Genomic DNA, 22,586 nt, shown 5'->3' with positions numbered 1-22,586 from the left:
CCAGTATGTAAAAAACAGGGCACTTCACAGTGCCCCACACCCAGCTCCTGGGCAAAGATCTGCTATCAGCCACGCAGCACCTGCTGGCCCCAGGCAGGACCCCCACTGCACTGCCTATAGGATGCCACCTGCTGTGGGGTCTCAGAGGACACGCCCCTGCAGACGGAGGACCCAGATGATCGGAAGATCACCTGCAGACCTCACACATCCCACTGGCCCACTTGACACACCACTCCACACACTCCGCGCCCGCACAATGTATTTTTCTCAGCAGCCACCAGGGGAGCGCGTGTTAACTCCTCGAGCGTTCTGGAGTTGTTGCCCTGGTGCTCGCAGCAGCCGCCCCTCCCTCTCCATCTCAGTAGGTCCATCCATCTTCCCAGAACGGAGTTGGCCACGTGGTGCCGGTCCGCAGTTCTGCTCCAAGGCCGATCCCGTCAGCTGAGCCTGGGTGCTGGGGTGGAGCGGGTGGCGCCTCGCCCAGGTCCCAGGGACCCCTGTCCACAAGTCCTCTGAGCTGGCCTACTCCAGAACCACAGTGCCACCCACCGCCTCCAGGGCCGCCTTGATCTTCTCGGCCTCAGCCTTGGCAACGTTGGCTTTGATTTCCTGGGGCAGGGACTCCACCAGCTTCTTTGCCTGCCAGAGAGCAAAGTCAGACACTGGACCTGGGCTGCCACAACCAAACCCTCCCTAAAGGTGTTAGCCGAAAGCGGGGAACGCATGGAGCTGCACCTGGACAAGGTTTATGCCCTGGACATAGTTCTTGATTTCCTTGATCAGCTTCACTTTGTCCACGGGCTTTGCCTCCGTCAGGCGGACGGTGTAATGTGTCTGTTCTTTCTGTTTGGGGATGTCTTCTTCTGCTGCCTGGTGGAGGGAGAAAGTGGGCGGCCAAAGGAGAAAGGATGGGGTGAAGCAAGCACATTTGCTCCTGGGCCGCCCTGTCCTGTAACCTCAAGGGCAAGGCCCAGGCCAATGGCCTAGCAAAGCCTGCGATTCCAGCAGGAGGGCACGCCAGGCCAGACAGGCTCAGGTTGCCCTACTGGTCCACCCCCCTTAACCTGAGTGCCTTCCCTCCCTCATGCACTCCAGGAGTCAGACCTGGCTCTATCACCCAGAAACGTTCCCATCTCTCCAGAGGCTGTTCTGAACTGCCTCCTGTTCCTTCCCCCCAACATTCGAGCTTCCTCATCCCTTAAAAATTGTGACTTATGAGACAGGGAAGAGTGACACCAAAAGTGATCTGCAGATAAAATAACATTACAAAAAGTGCCATTCCAGTCCTCAGCCAAGCCCAGGATTATGCATCAACAACAAATTTACAACCAGCTTCAGCTCCACCTTCACCAAGTGACCAATAATGGGGCGACTGGGTGTGATGGAGCTCCCGCCCTCATGTGTCAAGACTGCAGCACCGCCCAAGGGCACGGCCACATGGCCCACAGCCTGGGGCAGTCTTGGTTTGGGTCTGCTGCCCAATTACTAACGGCACCTCCTTCATTCTCAAAAGTGTTCCAGTTTAGACAACAAATTACATGGCATAGTAGTTCTATTTCTCCTTGCCCCAAATGTTCAGCTTGAATATTATCGGCCTGTAAAACTACCTTCCAGTTCATGGGGGGGTGGGGGGATGATGCTGTGGAACCATCAGACACATCTGGAAGGTGTTACACTTTACAGGACCCCTGACCTGGTTTTCTCAGGTGATGGCCGGTGGAAGGGGGCTGAGGGCAACAATCCAGATTTTAAGAGGCTTAAGAGACTCAACAACCAAATGCAACACACAGACCTTGTTTAGATTTAGGAAAACCAACTATTACAAAGAAAGTCTGAGACTAGTGGCAAAAGCTGAACAGAACAGCATAGGAAATTGCTGCTAATTACGTTCGTTATGCAAATGGCTCATGGCTCCATAAGAAAACACCTGTGTTTTCAGGGACGTGTACTGGAACACACATAAAGGAAAGTTCAGATCAGAAATTAAGGGCCGGCCCCATGGCTTAGCGGTTAAGTGCACGCGCTCCGCTGCTGGCAGCCCGGGTTCGGATCCCCGGTGCACACTGCTTCTCCAGCCATGCTGGGGCCGCGTCCCACATACAGCAACTGGAAGGATGTGCAGCTATGACATACAACTATCTACTGGGGCTTTGGGGGGGGAATAAATAAATAAAATCTTTAAAAAAAAAAAAAAAGAAATTAAGCTTCAAGGGACAGGTGATGCAAATGTGGCAAAACCTTAATAATTATGGAGGCTGGGTGACAGGTATATGGGTGATCGTGTTATTATTTCTACTTGTGGATGTTTTGAGATTTTTCTGCAATAAAAATTGCAAAAAAAGCCTCCAAGATTAGTGTGTGGCTTCAAGTCTACTGGTTTCCTTGCAGAGACCAAAACCTTCCCCAGCCACCTGGAGGATGGAGCTGCCCATCACCTCCCCTGCTCTCTGCTCCAGTCCTGGACATGCCTCATGGCCCTTGTGCCTGCCATCCCTCTGCTGGGAATGCCTAGTTCTCTTCCTCAGCTCCTTAGGACTTCCCTCCGAGGATCGCCTCCTCAACATGGCCTTCCTTGGAACTGTAGCCCTCCCCTCCCCTTACACTTCTTCCTTACCTTTTTCCCATAACACTTATAATGTTCTACTACCAACATACTTTCTTTTTTTCCCTCTCATCTGGCTCTTGTTTCTCTCCACTAGAAATATGGTCTCCATGTGGGCAGGGACCTGCACATCCTTGGCAGGAGGAAGTCCCAGGAGAGCTGCAGCGGAGCCCACAGCTGGAAGCACACACAGATTTTCAGGGGGTGTTGATGGATGTAGGACCAAGAAGAGGGACAAGAGAAATCTAGCCACATGACATGAAGCAAGATGGGAACTGAGCACCAGAGAAACAGCTCTTTCTGCACAGGACCCTGGCCTGGGCTCACCTCAGGGGCTGCCCCCGCAGCAGGGGCAGCACCAGGCATCATGCCACCCACTGGCATGAGTCCAACATCCTGGATCTTCAACGTTTTCTGCAGGGACAGAAGAGAGCAGTTTCAGTAGCTGGCCATCACACCCAAACACACTCAGGGACAACAAGCCCGGCACAGTCCTCACACTCAGGGAGCACACCTTTGACAGTTTACCAAACTCCCCAAATACACCAGGAACAAGACACAAGCCCCAGACCTCACTGCCCAGGCCCGGGCCTGTGATACCTTCAGGAGCTCGTTGAGGTCTGAGATTTCCAGGAGCGTGAGGCTGGCAATGTCCTGCACCAGCTGCTGGATCTTGGGGGGGTACTCCTTGCGGGCGTTATCCAGGGGTGCACCAGCGAGGGCCTCCCCCCGTTGATGGCTGCTGCATCTCATCAGCCGAACAGCGCACACACGCAGCACCTGTTGCCTAGCCCCCCATTCACACAGAGCCGTCAGCCTGGACTGGCACAGGTAGGTGACACAGACCAGGCAGGCAAGTGCCATGAGTTTAGGTCCCAACCCAGGGTTATCAGACTGGAGGGTCCACGTGGATAACAAGGGGCATTCCTAGCTACCTCACATTCTTCCCAAAGCCTTAGAAATCCACACAATTAGGGCCCGTCCCATCGCACAGTGGTTAAGTGCCTGCGCTCCGCTGCAGCGGCCCAGGGTGTGCAGGTTCGGATCCTGGGGTGCACTGACGCAACTGCTTGTCAAGCCACGCTGTGGCGGCGTCCCACATCAAGTAGAGGAAGATGGGCACGGATGTTAGCCCAGAGCCAATCTTCCTCAGCAAAAACAGGAGGATTGGCAACGGATGTTAGCTCAGGGCTAATCTTCCTCACCAAAAAATAAAAATAAAATAAATAAAAAACACCATTGCCCCCCCCCAAAAATCTACACCACATGCAGACAGGGTACCCACAAGGTTGTTTCCCATTTGAATGAACTGTATCAGCCCAAAGTGATAAGACAACTGCTTAAATGCATTTTGCTGCACAAAACCTTTCACAACCTGGGGCCCCTGGAGGCCGAACGCCGGATCTACTGACGGCAGTCCTAACACGTCACCCGGCTGCGCGGGAAACTGAGCCCCGGAGAGAGGCAGGGACCCGTCCAAGGTCATCGAGGCCTTCCCGGCCCTCTCTGCGGCACGTGCAGTTAGGGGGTCGGCACGCAGGAGCTCTCGCGCCCCCCGGCCCCGTCGGGACCCGCCAAGTAGGAGGTGGCCTTCCGCATGTCGCCCGCCGCCCGCGGACGCCGCCCCGATCTGCACCCTCAGTGCCCGGCCAAGGGCCCCCACCCTGCCCGCCGGCCGGCCGGCCGGTCCTCGACCGCCTGTGGTACCTGGCGAGGCGGAGCGCGGCACCCCGAAGCCCGAGACACGGCCCCCACAGGGAGCGAGCAACCGCCGGTAGCATCGCTCCGCGGGCGGGAAGGTCACACGCGGCTCCGGGAAAGAGAGACGCTCTAGCCGCCAGGGTCACCGGACATACGAGCTCGGGGAGGACGCTCTAGCCTCCGGGGCCGCCGAGCATACGAGTTGGGGGCGGACCCTCTAGTCGCGCCTCGCGCCAGCTTTCTCTTGCTCCGCCAGCTTACCCACAAGGCGGCGAGCTGCGCAGGCGCAGAGCCTCGGCGGTGGCGGCGGCGGCGGCCGGGGTCTAGGACCTGAGGTCGGACGGTGATCTGCTCGGGCTTTCGCCTGGCAGGGCGAACGGAGGTCAGAGAAAGCCGAGGCGCCAGGCTCCATCCGAGTCGGGGAGGCGGGCCCGGCTTCCGGGCGGCCGGGACGCCGTCGCAGCCTGGCGGCCGCTGCAGCAAGTTTCAGCCATAACGTTTGCTCTGCCGCAGGGCGGGCACGGGGGTCCCGAACGCCCTTCTCATAGGTCTGCGCTAGGGGCCACGCTCGCCCTGCCGCCCGTGGTCGCCTAGCGCGGGGAGCTCACGCTGCCCTCTGGCAGCCTTCCCCTTGGGCTCCTCCTCTACGGGAGCACGTGTGTCCCTCCGTCCATGCCACCCCGGGAGCGAGGCCGCCTCCTGGGCCCGCGCGCGTCTCGGGATTCTGCTTTACAGCCTTTGCTAGGATTGTGATCGAGCCAGGAAGGGGTCGAGTTGCGGGGTCCTGGGCAGAAGGGCTAGCAGTCCACCTGCGAGGAGAGTATTTATAAGCGCTGGTTCTGTCTCCAACTACCCGAATCCTCTGCACTCCTGCCAGCCTTTCAGTCCAGCTCCCAGACGTCCGGCACGTGAGGTGTCCCCAGCCCCTCTGCCAACATCTGCTGCGAGGGTCCTGAGCCGTTGCTCTTTATATGCAGCAATTGGCCGTCTCTGTTCCCAGCTGTCCCACACGCCACAAACGATTTTCTAAGAGCCAGGGTTGGAAGCGAGTCCTGACTTTAGTCCAACAGAGAAGCAGGGCTGCCCTCTGCCCAGCACCTCCTGTTATCCTGGACCTGCCTTTGACCTGAGCTCAGGTAGCCTCTCTGTGCCTGTTAAACTAGTCTGTTCTTTCATACAAGAGCTAATGCTGGGCTCACCTCAGAGGTCTGGGTATTTAAGCTGTGTGAAATATTCTGAACTCTTGAGTGCAAGGGGCTGTGAGTCTATCACCTTAAACCTTTTTTCTAGACTACAGTTCTAACTGGATTGTAGCGTCTGACTGTAGCCATGAGCGCTGTGAGTCTCTCCCAGGAGCCAGGGCAGATCCCAGGAGTCAAGGTAGAGCAGGGCTGGGTAGGGAAGATTGTTGCTCAGCTCCCATGAAGGGCACAGCTCCGAGGTGGTCGATCTCAGGTAGGGAGATGGCAGATCTGCATCTGCGGCCAGAGCAGGGTCCACCAGTGGGGACTGCTTGTGGATCTGGGCCTGGGGCAGGGGACAGGCTGGCCTACGGCGATGTGCCTACACACCCCTGTCCAGAGCTGGGCCAGCTGCCCCACCACCTTCCCTCTGAGCAGACACTCGGACGCTTGTTGAAAGACATTTTATTATCGCTGTTCCATTCCGTCTACTCAGGGCACTGGATGAGATGACAGCTCAGAAGCAGAGAAGCTGGAGACAAGCCTCCACCCTTCTTGTGAGGGCCAGGGGTGCCCCTGCTGACAGCCCAGCGGCCACACTGGAGGGCTCTGGGGAGCACCCACACTAGTCACAAACCACCAGCCCCGTGGCCTCACGGGTGGAGATGGGAGGGCGCGGGCTGCACGGGGCAGAGGGACCTGACCCAGGGGGCTGGGGGCTTTCTCTCAGAGAAGGTCCTTCCCTCCCAGCCTCCTCGCCGAGGCCCAGCTCAGGGGAAATAAGTCAAAGACCAACTCAGGGAGACAGGGACGAGGATGGGGCCAGGGGGGATGAAGAGCCAGTAGGCAAGGACAGAAAGAGGGAGGACGGCCAGGGCGAAGGGCCACCCCCCACCCCGCCCCAGCTCACACGGAGCAGGGACACTACACGGCAGTAAGAGAAAAGAGAAGAGGGCGCAGCTAGTTAAGAGACGGAGGCGGCGGTTTTGGAGAACTGCGGTGTTACTCTGGATGGTGAGCTCCTGGCCCAGGGTCAGTCAAATGAGATGAGCTGGGCTTCGCTACCCTGTGCTGGTAGCCCCTGTGCAGGCGGCTGCTGGGCCATGGGGGGCTGCTGCTGGGGAGGGCCACCTGAGGGCGTCATCTGGGGCAGGGACACACGGGGGGGCCGTTGGTCCTCCTTCCTCAGGCCCCAGCCTCCCCACCCTCTAACAGCTTCTCTAGAACACTCCATCCTGGCCTCATCCCCATTAGTCAGTCCCATCAGGCCCAGCCTGGGCCTCACCGAGGGAGGCCTCCCGACTCCCTCCTTCCAGCCTATTGTGGGCTCCCTGTCCTCTTCCTGTCCCTGGCAGAGCACAGATCCCAGGAGTTCCTGACCAACATCTACAGAGTTGAGCTGGCGCGGCCTTGGGCTTTTAAGTAACAGAGTGGTTTTGATATCTATACGTGTCCTGTGTGTGTTTCCGTCCTACTTCTGTCTGCTGAGAAGCAGTCCTGACCTGCACTGTCTGCTCTTCCCAGGACAGCCCCACTCTGAGGAGGGCCTGGAGCACAAAGCAAGCCTGTCTCTCCTGTGAGCTGGCTTACAGGACGGCCCTTGCTGGGCCATGACCTATGGTGGCGGCCCTAGGAAAGGCTCACCTGCTGGTATATGGACTGCTGCCCTGAGATGTAGGGCTGCTGCGGGGGTGGCAGAGGGGCGTCCTGGCTGGGGAGGGTGGTCATGAGATTCTGTGGAGAGTAAAACGAACCCTGACACTGAGAAAAGAGCCCTGTAACCAGATAAATGGGGTTGTTTCTGACCTGGAAAAGTCTCCTAGCGGATTAGCTAGGAGGGCCCAGTGGAGGGGAAGTTGGGGTGGGAGCAGAAGGGTGGAGCCTGAACAGTGCTCCCCAAGCCTCTCTCCAAGGGATCCCGCCCCCCCCCGCTGTCTCTCACCTGCATGCTGTAAGGCTGGTAGCCCATGGATACCGAATGGCTCCCCATGTAACCCATGGTGCCAGACTGTGGAGGCTGGGAGATGGCCGGGAGGCTCTGTGGGGCCTGGGAGGCCACGCTCTATGGAGGGAAGGGTGAGACGGGAGAAGAGCTGGGCCCAGGCACCCCAGAGCAGAGGCCTCTTGGGGGGAGGGGAGTGGCCTTGCCTGCCTACCTGATAGCCCTGCGTAGGAGTGGGCTGGTAGGATGAGTAGGCTGGGCTGGCAGTTGGTCCAGCCGGGCCCTGGGGGGCTGCCTGTGTGCCAGCGGCCCCTGCTGGGTATATGTAGGCGCTCATCATGCTGGGATCTGTGGAGGAAAAGAGAAATGAGGTCGAGACCTTGCAGGGTGGAGGTTGGGTAGATGATGATGGGAGGACAGCAAGGGGGGGTCAATTCTCTTGAATTTTCCTTTTTTTTTTGGTGAGGGAGATTGGCCCGGAGCTAACATCTGTGCCAGTCTTCCTCTACTTTGTATGTGGGTTGCCGCCTCAGTGTGGCTAACGAGTGGTGGAGGTCCACGCCCCGGTCCGAACCCACAAACCTGGGCCGCCAAAGCGGAGCACGCTGAACTTAACCACTAGGCAACCAGGCCAGCCCTTGAGTTTTCCTCTTTGTTGTCCCTTTTGGAACTAAGTTCACGTTGCACATTCTCACAAACGGAAAATAAATGAAATCAATAGGGATGAGGAAGAAACCTTAAACTTGAATGAAATCAGAAAAAATGAACCAAATTGAATTCCAAACAAGTAACGTAATGACACTAAAGGGGGTGGGGGGACTAACCCTAGTAACGTCTAAACCCAGAGCCTGGACTCTGCCCTCAGGCTACAGACATGGGACGCCAACCCCCCCACCCCTGACAAACAGTAACCTGGTCAGGGCACCTCTCCTAGTGGCCTGAGTCGGCTTTCCTGAAGCTGTTTTCCATGTATTCTAGGAATGAACAAGTAAGTAAATACGATGAGGATGAGAGGGGGCCTCACTGTCAGAGAAGGGAGTCACAACACAGAAAGGGGAGGAATCCGATTGCTGTTGGAGTTGAAGGCATCAGAGTAATCTCGTGTTTCTAACGCATACAGATAGAGATGTGTGTGCATGTCCACACGTGTTTATGCATGTATACTGTGTCCACACACACATATGCATGTACACTGTGTGTGTGATCCACACGTTTCCTAGCTCTGTCTGCTGAGAGGGCCTGGAAGCACTGAGCACACCTGGCACCTAGATCTAGGTGTCCAAATGCCATCCTCCGCTAAAAGGAACCAGGGCTGAGAAAGTACAAGGTGAACACAGAAGATCTAGTTGTCCCAGAGAGCAAGCACCCACACACCAGTGGGACGTGTCAGGACGGCACAGGAGCTGGCCTGAGGGCTCCCGGGCCCCAGCCAGGACAATCTGAGCACCCAAATAAACGGTGAGAGTAAAGCATTATCACCTTTGACTAGAATGAGTCCGCACTGATATGAACAACAAACAAACAAAGAGGAGAGAAAGAAAGGACAACTCCTTACAGTGGAAAGACAACTAATGAATGCAGGAGTGACAGAGTCAGATAGTCACTATTGGCAAACATGACATGTTGAGGCAAAAATTAGCAAAAAATACTAAAAATAGAGGGCAAAAATTTAAGAACAAGGATATTTGCAAGTCTTATCTCCACACAAAACACTTGTTGATTACTAAGGGAAAAAGAGTCACTTTACAGTGAGGAAACCCAGTGGCCCCCCATGGCCCCCTACATGACCAGAGGTACCCCCCACCAGTGATGGGACAAAGCGGCTTGCTGTCCCTCCCACAGAACACCACGTGCTCCCGTGACATCTGGCCAAAACACAGCCCTGGGATGTCACACCAATGGAAAACCAGGCAAACTCAAATGGGTGGTCTGCAAGGCGAAGGGCCAGTGCTCTTCAAGAAGTCAATATCATGAAACACAAAGGCAGACGGAGGAACGTTCTAGACTAAAGGAGATGAGAGAGGCAAGACAGCTGAATACAACCTGTATGATGGGGTTTCCTATTGGCACAAAGTGTGTTACTGGGACAGTCTGTGAGTGTGAACATGGCTGTGGATGAGGTCACGCCATGGCCTCAGTGGCTCCTGGTGTCTGGTACCTGTGCCCAGGCTGTGAGGAGTGTCCTGGTTTAGGAAATGTGCACTGAAGCCGCTAGGAGGGAGGGCATCACGCCTGCTGCTCGCTCTAAAATGGGTCAGGGAAGAAAGTGTGTGCGTGTGTGAGCATGTGTACATATGAAGAGAGACAACAAATGTGGTAAAACGTTAACATCTGCGGAACCAGGAAAATTCTTTGTACCATTCTTTTAACTTTTCTGTAAATGTGAAATTAGGCCAAAATAAAAATAAAAGAAGAAAAAGGTAGTGGTCTGGGGCTCGTCTGGGGCTCGTCTTGGCCGCTCGGCACCTCCGCCCGCCCCCATTACCTGCTCCGGCCCCAGGCATGCTAGGGTAGGGGCCGCTGGCGGGAGGGGCTGGCTGGCTCATGTACACAGTGTGCATGGGGGAGCCCTCCACTGAGCCTGCCGGGCTGAAGGTGCCAGGGAAGCTTGTTGGGCCCGAGGGCTGGTACAGCACGCCCCCGGCTGAAGGCATGGCCTGGAGCTGGGGACAAAAAGAGATGGCTGTCAGAGCCAGGTCTCAGTTGCCTGAGTCCCGGGGGAGTGGGACGAGCAGTAGGCACATGCCTGGGCGTAGGGCAGGGAGAAGGCGGGCATCTGGGCCCGCATCTGGATGGTCTGCTTCTGCTGCTCCAGCCGGATCTGCCGCTCCTTCTCTTGCTCCTGCAGGCGCTGGATGGCCAACTGCCTCTGCACCTCCAGGTACTCCTGTGGGCCACAAAGCAGTAGTCAGGGCCAGCTTCACCCCTGGTGCCCCCACAGCTGGGCCGCCGCTGCACCTGCTTCTTCTGCCGCATGATCTCCAGCTTCTGGGCCAGCTGGATCTGGCGCTGGCGCTCGGCCTCCTCAGCCGCCTGGCGCAGCTTCTCCCGGTGCTCTTCCCGCAGGGCACTGAGTGCCCCCCGGGCATCGCGGATCTGCGCCAGCTTGTCCTGCAGCCCCTCGTAGTACACTGTGGGGAGAGGGCAGAGTGGGGAGCCCTTGGTGTTGGATGGAAGCACGGGCTGCCCAGGGGTGGGTTTCTGCCCTGGGTGTTGCCCAGGCCTGCCTTTGCCCAGCCGGTCTCAGGAAAACAGCAGGGCCCAACCAAGTGCTTGTCAACAGGGTGTAGCTAGCATTTGGGTTTCCAGGGGAGCAGGGAGGAGCATTCTTCCTTGAGTTGATTGTCCCATGCTTGATGGGACATTTCCCATCACTGGGACCACCTCCCACAGAGCCCAGGGCCCAAAGACAGACTTGTGAGAAGCTGCAGTCCCACAGCCAAGAACCTTTCCAGTGCCCACAGTGACCGGCTGGCAGGGAAGGTGCTCACACAACCTCGGGGGGCTTGATGGTGCTTGGCCCAGAGGGCATCCACTGTACCAAGCGGGTGCAGCAAGGCCTCCACAGAAGGCCCCATGCCCCTGGAGGCACCTACGCCTGCGCTCGTCCAGCTGGTTGAGCAGCTCCAGCAGCTGCGGGTGCATGCTGTTGATGGACTGGAAGAGGGAGAGCACGGCAGAGTCGTTGGTGATGCTGCGGCCTCGCATGTGGTTGCTCTTCATGCGGTTGACGAAGGTGGTGACAGCGTTCTGCAGGGCCTTCAGAAATTGCGCATGGTTCTCCTCCGACTCCCCGTTCTGGTACTGCTGCTGGAGACACACAGTGGGGTCTGGCTGAATGTTGCCTAAGCCCCCCAGGCCCCCAAACAGGATCAGATTGCCTGGGTAGGACTTTCTGTCCAAGGCCTTGACAGCTCCACCTGCACAAGCCCCAAGTGGCACCTGGCCATGCCAGGTGCTGAGCTCTGAGCCAGCTGTGCATCTCTGACTTAATCCTCCCGTGGAGCTGCGAGGGGACACCCTCTGCATCCCATTTTATAAATGAGGAAACCGAGGGCCGGCCCGGTGGCTTAGCGGTTAAGTGCACGCGCTCCACTACTGGCGGCCCGGGTTCGGATCCCGGGCGTGCACCGACGCACCGCTTCTCCGGCCATGCTGGGGCCGTGTCCCACATGCAGCAACTGGAGGGATGTGCAGCTATGACATACAACTATCTGCTGGGGCTTTGGGGGAAAAAATAAATAAATAAAATCTTTAAAAAAATAAAATAAAATAAATGAGGAAACCGAGACCCAGGGAGGCTCGCCTCTTGCCCACGGGCACAGCACTGGTCAGGATGGAGCTGTCTGGGGCTCGGGCAGCCTGACTCACAGCCCCCCTGCCCCCTCCCCGTGGGCGCTCCCACCAGTGGGGACACGTGGCCTGCCTCCCTCCCTAAGGCCCTGGTCTCTCTCTCCAAGGGCCAACAAAGCCTAGAAACCCCAGTACAGGCCAATGACTCATCTGGGTGGTTCTGGGCTGCCCTAGAATATTCCAGTCCATTCAGGGTAGACAGCAAGTGGCTGAGCTCTAGACCACAGCCAGCCAGCCCAGAGAGGTTTAATCAAGAGTTTTGGGCCAGAAAGGCCCACCTCTGGGAAGTCACTGTGGGCTGCTCAACCCTCCTGTCAGGGTAGGTGCCTGTGCGGCCCTGTGCTCTGCACTCCTGGAGGCCATGTTTTCCCCCAGCCCATGGAGAGAGCCACAGCTTACCTCACTAAAGGGGCCACTGGAGGGAGTTATGGCCTGAGAGTCTGTGTCCGGGAGGGGCATCTGGAAGAGACCAGAGGGTGAGTGGGGCCTCCGGCCTGTCTTGGTGTCCCCCCTCCCAAGAGACCGTGGATCACGAGCACTGAGAGCAGCCCCCTTACGTCCACCATGCTGGCAGGGGCTGTGTGCCCCTCCCCAGGTTGGGCAGTCAGCTCTGTCAAGGGCACAGGTGCAGAGGGCGTGGGGCTCTTCCGAGCCTCCTCCTGCTTCTTCTCCCAGTAGTTCCGGTTGAGGTACCTGGCAAGCTACACAGACAAGGGGCTCACTCTCGAGGGCAGAAGGCAGCTGGGGGAAAGTGCCGCATGCGGGGTGCCCTCACCTCAGGATCCATGTCCTCAGCCAGAGGCGCTGATGAGTTCTGGGGAGACAGGAGGAGTCTCAGGGGCCACAGGCCAGAGGAGCAGTGACCTGCAGGCTGAAATCACTTGCCCCAGCTCCTCCCGAGCCATTGCTCAGGAGGGCTGGATGGTACAGCAGTGAAAGTTGACCCCGGGGCTGGCTGGAGCCAGTCCCAGGGAGCCCCGCCAGCCCTCCCACCAACTGCACAGACAGTCCCAACAAGTAGGTGGCAGGGGTGTTCTTTTGTTTTTCTTTTTTTCTTTTTTTTTTTTTTTTGAGGAAGAGTAGCCCTGCGCTAACATGTGCTGCCAATCTTCCTCTTTTTTTTTTTTCTTTTTTCTCCCCAAAGCCCCAGTACATAATTGTGTTTCACAGAGTTGTGGCTCTTCCATATGGGATGCCACCTCAGCATGGCTTGATGAGCGATGAGTAGGTCCGTGCCCAGGATCTGAACCGGCACACCCTGGGCCGCCAAAGCTGAATGTACGAACTTAACCGCTACACTACCAGCCCCAACAGGGCTGTTCTTAGCTCCTCCCCTGGCTGGTCTCACCCACAGAGCCCTGCAGAGCTTGCAAATGCCTTTCTAAACTTTCTGGCCCATCCCACCTCCCATTTACAGAGAGGGCTGAGGCCAGAGAGAGGTTGGATGACCGTCAGAAAGTAAGTCCTATAACAGCTATGGGGAGAGGCTAGAAAAATGCAGGGCTCAGGTGGGGGATGTGGAAGAGACCGAGTTCTCACAAGTGGGGCTTCTAGCCTTTCTGGCATCCTCTGCTCCGATGCTGACCAGGGAGCTGAGAGCCATGGGAGCTAGGCTACCAGGCTAGGTGCCCCTGACGCTTGCCTGCGTGACATGGCACCGTCCTTCCTGGGGCAGCCCTCCCGCCCATCCTCCTGCCCCTCCCATGGGAAGTGGTCCAAGCCAGTGTGGCCGAGCCAGAGGGTGGGCTCACCACGGGCGAAGAATAGAGGCTACTGGCGGAGGGCACCGACGAGGCCACAGGCGCAGGCTCTGCCTTGGGGTATGTGGTGTATGCCGATTTTTGTCTCTGCGGAACAACCGGGAACAGGGTGTTGCGTGGGGAGCACGTGGCACAGGTGGGCCAAGCCTCCACACTCCTCTGACCTCCCTGAACATCTAGGGGCATGCCCCCAGCACCCAGGACTCAGTGAAGCCTTAGGTCTCCCTCCTGACCCCGACAGCGTCCCCTCCTGGCTCACCATTCTCTCCTTCTCCTCGGCCTCCGACTGTGACAGGGCCAGAGCCAGCTGCAGCTCCTCCTCCTCCTGCAGGGCCGTCTCATCCCTCTTGGGGGGCAGCTGGGGACAGACAGGGCTGGGTAAGCAGGGCCCAGGGGAGAGGTGCCCCAGGGGACCCGCAGCTAGTACCTGGGACTGCTGTGACAAGGGGCTGGTCAGGTACTCCGGCGGCAGCTCCGTCGTGGAGGAGGCCTTTCCTTCTGCTTTCCTGGGGGTGAAAGGATGCTGTGGGTGACCGAGCACCACACCCTGGATCCCGAGGTTCTTAAGAACGCTGCCTGGGACTTCCCTCCAACATCCCCATGGAACGACAATGGGGATTCCATAGGCCACGCTCCAGAGAAAAGCTGGACCCTCAAACCAGCTGCTGCCTCCGGGCCACAGGACGCTGGGCAAGTCACTTGTCCTAAGCCACAGCCCCTTTCTTGGAAACAAGGTTCAAACACCCGCCTGGCCAGGCCCCAGCTTTCCATGGAAAAGGGACTTTCCAGTGGAATGACCTGCAGACACCACTTAACCAAGGGTTCAGCTCCTATCCGCAACACTGGGACAGATGGACAGTGCGGGCACCGAGAGGGACATAGCCTCACTCCTGGGATCCTGCCAGAAGCACAGAACCTGACTGTAACCACAAGGAAATCTCAAACCCAAACGGAGAGACACATTACAACGACCTAGACCCTCAAAAATGTCTGCATCACAAAAGACAAAGAGGCTGAAAACCCGTTGGGGTACAGGGAGCTGAGAAGGCATGACAGCCACCTGCAGAGCGGGATGGGTCCTGATGGGGCAGACCTGCCACAGGACGTCACTGGGACTCAGCAAAACCAGAACAGGGACTGCAAAGTAAATGTTATTATTGATGTCAGACGCCCTGATTTGACAACTGTGCTATGCTTACACAAGAGAATGTTCTTCTTGGGAAATGCACTGGGAGGCTCAGGGACAGAGGGACAGGGTGGCTGTGGCTCACTCTCTAATGATTCAGACTAAAACGAGTGTGTGTGAACAAACATGCAGACAACGGGGACACTCAATTAAGCCAACATGGCAACATATCAGTGTCAATACCGAGGGACTCAGGGGAAGGCCCACCACATGGGGTCTTCCTACACCCCTGCATCTTTTCTCTAAGTTTTATTTCCAAACCAAAACATTAAAAGGCAAACAAACCAAAAAACAAACCCAAGCAATTGGCCAGCAAGTCTCAGACCCCAGGCCAAGGCGTCTCGGCCCCACCTGCCTGCTCTGCCCGGGGTTCTGAGGCCTGGGGCTGGCCCTCCCAGATAGGGGGACAGAAGCCCGGCCTCGTGGAGCATGCGCCGTCCTTTGGGCAGCCGCAGGGACTCACTTGTTCAGCTGCTCGTAGCAGGGCTCGCACACACGCACCTCCTTCTCGATGCCGAACTTGGGGATGGTGGAGTACTTGGACGAGCACTTGCCGCAGAAGATCTGGCCACACGCCCGGCAGTGGTGCTGGGACACAGGGTGGGTCAGGGCGGCGGCCTGGTGATAGGCCCCCACCCCACCCAGCACCGCCAGGCTGGGCCTCCCAGCCCAGGGTGGGCAGAAGGCAGGCCTGGAAGGCCACAGAGGCCCTGGAGAAACAGGGCACTGTTCCAGGCTCTTAGCTGCAGACGCCATTTTGGAGCAAAGTTAAATTAAAAAGACACAAAAAGTGTGCACAAATTGTGCTGACAAAGGAGAGTTTTTGTTGGGCGGTGGGTCCCATGAGTCTGCTCATACCCCCCAGGTTCCCAGCCTTGGCCGCCGCCGGCCTGGGCTTAAGTGGGAAGAGAAATGGTGGCTTGAGGGTCCAAACTGGACAGGCCGAGTCGGCCGAGGAGATGCGGCTAAGGGGCCATCGGCCAAGGCAAGCAGACCTGAGCCGCCCGAGCCCGGGGCTTGGGGTGTTCCAGTTCCCGGAGGGAGCAGGGCCTTGCCTGAGCTTCACTTTGATGGCACTGACCATCAGACACTGGTCCCCTTGGTGACCATGCTCACCACACAGCTGGGGACTGGACTGGCTCCCCGCACCACCAGGTCACAGCCAAGAGGGAAAGGACCGTGTGTGGGTGCAGTGGCTTCACAATGACGGCAGGTGGCCTGGGGTCTGCCCAGCCGTTCATGGAGCCTGGCCCTCCCACATGGCTGCTTACGTCATGGGCTCCCCTAGGGGCGGGCACACTCACCTTTCGGGTCATCACCCCAAACTGCACCCTGCACCGGTGGCACTCCTCGGCATCCACCCAGTCGGGGGCCTGGGGGGCAGGCAGAGTCAGGATCACATAGCCCCCGCCCTCCCTGCCAAGATCACCACTTCCCACAGATGGGAGAAGACTCTGGTGTGGGCAGGGGCCCAGGGCCAAGTCACTGCAGACATGAGGAAGGAGTTTCCTCCAAAACAGTGTTCTTTTCTCCCTACAGGCGTGACAGGAAGACTTTCCGCAGCTTTGAGGACACGTAAATACTTATTTTAACTATGTGAACTCTCTAGGCACAGTCCAAAGGCACCTTGAACTGTGTTCCAATCTCAGCCTGCAGAGACAAGGCTGCACGTTTACTTGAGAAAGTCAGATATTCTCGCATTTGAAAACAGCAGTTCATCCACCAACACTCCCAACAAGCCGAGATCCCAGGGCTTCCCTTCTGCTTCCTCAAAGCAACCTAATTCCCAGATCCCCAGCCCCCTGTGAACTCACTCTCTCTGCAGCGAACATGGCATCACTCTCCTTGAACTCCGGGAAGACGAATCCTGGAAAAGGAGGCCGCGGTTATTGCCGGGTGCCACCCTGGTGTTCGAGGCCCCGACAGCCTCACCTGTCCTCGCCCTGAGACCTTCAGGAGCCACATCCTAACTCTTGACATCGGCCTCCCCAAACAGACCTACAAGAGGAGGCCCAGAGCCCCTGGGCGGCAGGTGCAGTGACCTGCACTGGGCAAGAGCATCTTAGTGCATGGCTCGGCTGGTCTGCCCCACACCTAGGTGGCTCCCCACGGCCACACCATCCTGGGGGCCCCAGCACAGAGCCAAGCCCTGCTCCCACCACATTAAGGCCTCACAGATATTCCCTAGGCCTCTTGTCTGGCTCCTGGTTCCGCACTCCAGCCAACGACACTTCCCACTGCTCTTAAAGATAAGGTTCCCAAGCTTTTTTTTTTCAGGCACAGACCCCTTGGGAATCCCATAAAGCTTTGGGCACTGTCCCCAGGAAAATGAATGTGAGCACAATTTCAACATCCCGTGTCCAGTGTCCAAGGATTCAGTGTCATACATTCTCCACAAGGTCCTGCCACCCCACAGCCAGCAGACACCACCCCTGCTCACATTCCATGCCTCATCTCCAGAGCCAGAGGACCTGGCCGAGCACTCTGCACAGGTGGGAGAAGCCCCAGTCCTCTCGTTCACTCCCCAGCGTAAGCATCAGCAAACCTTCCCACTACAGCCTGAATCCACTGCCCTCCTCGCCAAACCCCACCAGCTCTCTGCAGCCACTGCAACAGCCGGGAGGAATGCGAGGGATGCTTAAAAAATGTACCTCAGCTGCCACACCCCGGCTTAAAACCCTCCAGGGACTTCCCGCTGCACTCAGGGCATCCCGGCCTGGCCTGTGGCTCTTTTCCAGGCTGGCGCCTCCCATACCTTCGGCAGCCAGTCTGCACCAGCCCCGGGGCTCTGAACTGTGGTCCTCTGTGGGACGCTGCGGCCCAGGCCTTCTCCCCCTGGTCCATTCTCAGGCTCAGGTCTGGCACAAGTGCTGCCTGCTCTCCAGGCCTTCCCCAACCATTTGTCCTAACCTGGTACCCCAAGGGGCCAGGTCCCTCAGCTTGATTTCCCTCGTGGGACCCACCACTCTTGGAAATTAGCTCCCGTTAACTTTTCACTTGTGTGTTGTCTACTGCGCTGCCCCATCCCCACCCCGACCCCCATGGGGTGTGAGATTTGGAAAGGCAGGGGCTCGGGCGCCCACAGCCAGGCTGATCCCATGCTCCTCGGTGGGGACACCCACTCCACACTCCCACCGCTGGTCACACGGTGAGGCACCATCCCCAACCCTGCTCGGGGTGGACACGGGCGGCCTCTCGGCTCCTAGAGGCCACGTCCTGAGCCTGCCCTGACTCACCTTCCACTTTCATGATCTGGTACGTGTCCTGGACGACCTTGTACTTGGGCTCGTTCCGGAAGGCGTGTGCCCAGGCCTGGATCAGATACAGGATCTTATTTCGGACATTTACTTCTACCTGCCTCTGCAGAGAAGGGAGGAAGGAGAATGAGGAAGGCCTTGGGAAACACAGGTGCCAAGAGAAGTCTCAGCGTGAGGAAGTGGCTGGCAAGACCCCACTACTCCGAGCAGATGGTGCTGGCAGAGGCAGGATGGGTCCCCCAAGTGGGGCACGGGGGCCACATACTGACTCACTCCCCACGCCCAGCCCTCCTCCATGGAGCCTCGTCCCTGAGGATGAACGGAACCCACTGCATCTGTCTGCCCACTTAGGGCCTGGACTTTTCTTTAACCCCAAAAAAAGGTGAGGGACACCTGAAGCTAAAACTCTCCCGTCCCACCATCCTGTAACTATCTGCTTCTCTCTCCCCTGCCCCATGGGACCCTGACCAGCCTCAGAAACCCCTCAGTCTATAACCCACTCTGGCCCTGGCTAATGCTGGCTTCTAACATGCAGAGCCAACCACACCTGGACTGAGGGAGCTGATGCACTGCCGGCTGGCCCCCTTCTTCCAGTCACAGCCAGCTGGGGTGGGCGGGAGGCAGCAACCATTCCCACCAAGTCAAAGCACAGCCAATCACATTTCCAGAGCTCTCTGGGGGACACAGTCTGCACATGATGCTCAGGAGAACAGTGGGATGAGAAAGCTGCTCACGGAGACACTGACGACAGCTCACACACTGGGCTTTGGTTCTTGTAATCTGTGTCCAGTCAGTGGACTCCCCCTTTCTGGTCATAACCCTGCTCCTTCAAGGGACAACTAACTGCCTTAGACCACATGCCCCACGAACAGGACACAATTGTGCCAACATAAGGAGAGAGCAGGTTCTAACTCCTTCTGCCGTTTCAGCCTGGCCAGAGGAGCGACCAGCCAAGGTCTCCAGTCAGGGCCTTGGAGAAGCCCCACTGTCAGCTCAGGTCCCAGATGGGCTCTTGGCCGCGTGGGCCCACAGGCACCTGGACAGGCCCAGGAAACTGTGGCCCAGCTCACTGGTGGTGGCAAAGATGGAGCCCAGGGCTGCGCTCCTCAGCTACCACCCTGGGCAGCCTCATCTGTGGGGGATGCCCTTTCCCCTCAAAGAACGGCTGCACCACCCACTCTGCATCACACAACCTCCCGGCGTCACCACCCTCATCACAATCCCTACAAGTGGGCAGTGCCAGCCTGAGGCCACCGGCAGCGACTTGCTCAGAACAATCTCTTGGGACTCTGGAGGACTGTTCCTCCTCTGCCAAATGAGGGTGTGAAACCCACTCCCCAAGGCGTCCCTGCTCTGCTGTCTCCCCGCAACTCTCCCTCTATGGAGGGACTCACACGTGGGACTCACGTGCCTCCCTGCTAAGACTCCTTCCCAGGCCCCATATGTGGGACCCGCCCAGCTGCCTTCTGGGGCTCCCCCCAGGCCTCTGCTCGCACACCCTGCCCGAAGCACAGGCAGCTCCTTTCGCCTCCTTCTCCACCACTCAGTGATGTCCCCCGTCCTCCAAGACTCAGCTCCAAGCCCTGCCCCCAGAAGCCATCCCCGACCCTGCAGGAAGAGCTAGGTCTCCTCTGTGCCCCTAGACTCGGCACCCTGTTCACTTCTGATAAGGCTGAGACCTCACTGTGTTGGGAGTAGTGCCATGCGAGGACTACCCGTGCACGCCTTCCCATCCTCTGCCCCACTTGGCACTGCTCCCACCAGACGTGCTGGCAAACACCTGCAAAGGCACGCTGCAGGGTGGCCACACCCCCAGCCTGGACCTCGCTGCTCCCCGTGAGGCCCCCACCTTCAGCAGCTCCTTCAGCTCCTCCATGGTTTGCTTGTTGGCCACCTCATCGTGGACGGTCTGCCCGCAGTTCTTCACCACAGACTCCATGACCTGCAGATCCCAAGGAAGGGAAGGGAAGGGTTGGGCCGCTGGTCAGGGCTAGGACCCCTCTCCTGGATGGGCCTACCTCCCCATGAGAAGGTGGTTGTGACAGGCCCCTCAGGCCACCCAGCCAGTCAGAAGAGCGCACCTGGCAGCCTCTGAGACAGGCAGCAGCTGCTATCTCCATGTTTTATCGCCAAAGACAGACAAGAGTCAACCTCAGGGCCCCAAGCCTGCTGGCACCACTCCCACCCCAGCCCTCCATCAGAGCTGCTTGAGTCTGCCCTCCCTCCTGGACCCTCACTGCTGACAGCATGCCCAGGCAGGTGGGCAAAGCCCCGGGTTGATTCATCTCTGCCATCCGGATGGGGCAGGGACGCTTGGATGATGGGAGTGCGGGGGTCTCACTACCTCTAGGGCATACAAGGCCACGTGGGGATTCTTGTCGTTGACCTTCTTCTTGATGGAACTCACGGCATACTTTGCTCTGAGAGAACAGCAGAAAGACAAGGAAAAAAGGAAACAGGCTCAGCAACTAAGATGAGAAAAGTCCACGCACCATCTGGTCCTTGAGAACCCTCAAGCAAATGTTAAGGTAACCATGCACCTCCAAGCCGTACAGAGAAAATCCTTTAGTTGTTCCAAGATCTCCAAAACCCCAGCATGCACACCACGCAATTCTCTACCTAAGGAGAATTCCACCTCATAGACTGGCACAGGATCTCGGAGGATCCATGGGCACCAAGCAACCCCAATGCATGGTGCGACTACACCCTTGCTTCCAAGCGAGCACAGCCCTCCCTCACTTACTGTGTGTCCCCTTGGCGGATCAGGTCGCAGATCTGGAGGATGGACTCCCAGTCGGTCTCCAGCAGAAGCTGGCTAGTCGCTTTGTCTAAGGCAGAAACGCACCATTATGGGGGCTTGTCCTGCTCCATGATTCCCTAGGCAGCCCCCAGCTCAGCAACAGGCAGGAGCAACTGCCTCCCTCTCATTTTAAACATTTGGACCAAATAGAAAACCATGTGAAAATCCTCCTGACGCTGGATAACCATGAGTGCTGTCCTGCCCAAACGAGAAGCAAACAGCTTGAAAGATGATAATAGAGTGCCTGGTGTGGGCTTGTTATCCGCCAGGTGCTGTTCCAACACTTTACGTGAACTCATTCCCTCACTCAATTCTCATACAACCTTACAACCTACATACTATTTCCATCCTCTCTGCAGATAAAGAAACTGAAGCAGGAGAGGTGAGGCTACTGCATGAAGTCACACAGCTTGCTGGGGATAGAGCCAGGATTCAACACTATGCATGGCTGCTTCTCAACAAAGAGAACTCTGCCACCTCGTCCTTCAGAGTCCCTGTTTTTTTCCAGAAGTTTACCCTATTCAATCAGATCTCAGCTAGTGCAAGGCTGGAGAGAGATGCAGTACGGATTCCAATCCTCTGCTTCAAGTGTTTTGTGGGACAAAGATGGGATTGACCTCCAAGAAGGATTCTCCACCTAATACCTTCACTCTCTGTCACCGGTGCCCCAGACAGCAGATCTCCCTGAGGAGGAGCTGCTGCTCCAGCCCTGTTGGCACCATTTCCTGACACACAAATGATCTAATAAGGGGTGTCCATTTTCAGTACTGATTTGGTAGTAACTTCTGGACTGATCCCTAAAGGGCTGAACCACCTCGTATGGCTGACTTCCTCAGCCTGCATGTTCCAAGAGCTAGGAAGGTGCCTCATCTGAGGTCTCCTGCAAAACCATATTCAAGGGAAAAGGAGGGCGGGCTCGGGCTGTCGGCTGCATCACCCAGAACGCCTGTCCCAAACACAGCGCATCCGCAGCTTCTTTGTGGGGAGGGGAACATGCCCTTAAATATTTATTTTCTTTCTTCGTAAAATCTGTGACTTTCAGGAGGCTCAGAAAGGATCAGCTGTACACCTCCAACAAACAGAGGACACGCCTTCCGAACCCACCGGGCGCTTCCCGGGTTCTGGTCCGGCTCCTCAGGGAAGAAGAGCTCAAAAGAGCTCGGCCGGGTCCAGGGAGGACGCTACTAGCCTCCACCCTTTGGGGCCCAATGTTTGGATCATAACTCCTCAATCCCATGCAACCTAGGCTTTTTTCAAGGAAGGGGATCTGCTGAAATTTTACTATTTGACTGAGTCACCGGTTTCGGTGTTCACCCCTCCAGCTCCCGGCCCCAGGAACAGAGAGCCCCGAGAGGGGTCACCTCAGCGGACCCTCGCCCACGCCGGGCGGCGCCCGCCCAGCGCCGGGACTGCCGAGACCCCGTGTCGCCGGCGCTCCCACCTGGGGCCCAGGTCGCGCGGCGGCCGCCCTCCGCTCCCTCCCAGCGGCCCCGGGCGGGGACGGGCAGCAATGGCCGGCGTAGCGCGCCCTGAACCGTGGCCGGCGGAGGCGCCGTCGGGGGCGGGCGGGTGCCACGTTACCTAGGAGACGCTCGAAAGTGCCGCTGCCGCGCCCCATGGCGACCCCGGACCCGACCCGACGCCGCGGCGGTCCTTCGCTGCGAGCCGGCGCGCCCCCGACTTCCGCTTCCGTCTTCCCCTCGGGCGCGCGCACGCCCGCGAGCAGCTAGGAGGCGGGCCTCTCCGCCTGCTCCACACGCTGTGCGCTGATTGGGTCGCGTCCGTAGAGCTAGTGAGCGCCGAG

General features: G+C 57.8%; 2 protein-coding genes across 4 annotated transcripts; both read right to left on the bottom strand.

Moving 5' to 3' along the window:
- Positions 1-242: 242 nt before the first annotated feature.
- On the bottom strand, positions 243-4,453 carry MRPL12 (mitochondrial ribosomal protein L12). Its single transcript, XM_087441788.1, has 5 exons — positions 4,310-4,453; positions 3,203-3,389; positions 2,930-3,016; positions 736-870; positions 243-639 (listed from the first exon to the last, which is right to left on the bottom strand). The coding sequence occupies exons 1-5, from the start codon at positions 4,381-4,383 to the stop codon at positions 523-525; spliced, it is 600 nt and encodes a 199-aa protein (XP_087297914.1). The 5' UTR covers positions 4,384-4,453; the 3' UTR covers positions 243-522.
- A 1,480-nt stretch (positions 4,454-5,933) lies between these two features.
- Positions 5,934-22,468, bottom strand: HGS (hepatocyte growth factor-regulated tyrosine kinase substrate). Of its 3 annotated transcripts, none has more exons than XM_004432858.3 (22): positions 22,364-22,468; positions 20,726-20,810; positions 20,327-20,402; positions 19,832-19,924; positions 17,962-18,085; positions 16,540-16,592; positions 16,030-16,098; positions 15,189-15,313; positions 13,967-14,045; positions 13,799-13,897; positions 13,531-13,626; positions 12,555-12,593; positions 12,337-12,480; positions 12,179-12,238; positions 11,023-11,236; positions 10,385-10,557; positions 10,173-10,313; positions 9,912-10,089; positions 7,641-7,774; positions 7,427-7,546; positions 7,129-7,218; positions 5,934-6,628 (listed from the first exon to the last, which is right to left on the bottom strand). In XM_004432858.3, exons 1-22 carry the CDS (start codon positions 22,398-22,400, stop codon positions 6,518-6,520), a joined length of 2,340 nt encoding a protein of 779 aa, XP_004432915.1. In that variant the 5' UTR covers positions 22,401-22,468; the 3' UTR covers positions 5,934-6,517. The 3 variants fall into 3 exon arrangements, with proteins under 3 accessions (XP_004432915.1, XP_087297909.1, XP_087297910.1); XM_087441783.1 differs by having other exon boundaries at positions 11,023-11,233; XM_087441784.1 differs by lacking the exon at positions 7,129-7,218.
- Between the last annotated feature and the right edge of the window lie 118 nt (positions 22,469-22,586).

Source organism: Ceratotherium simum, chromosome 16, assembly GCF_057802395.1.
Source record: "Ceratotherium simum simum isolate JZ-2026a chromosome 16, ASM5780239v1, whole genome shotgun sequence".
Lineage (NCBI taxonomy): Eukaryota > Metazoa > Chordata > Mammalia > Perissodactyla > Rhinocerotidae > Ceratotherium > Ceratotherium simum.
This window is presented reverse-complemented; position numbering and strand designations above follow the sequence as displayed.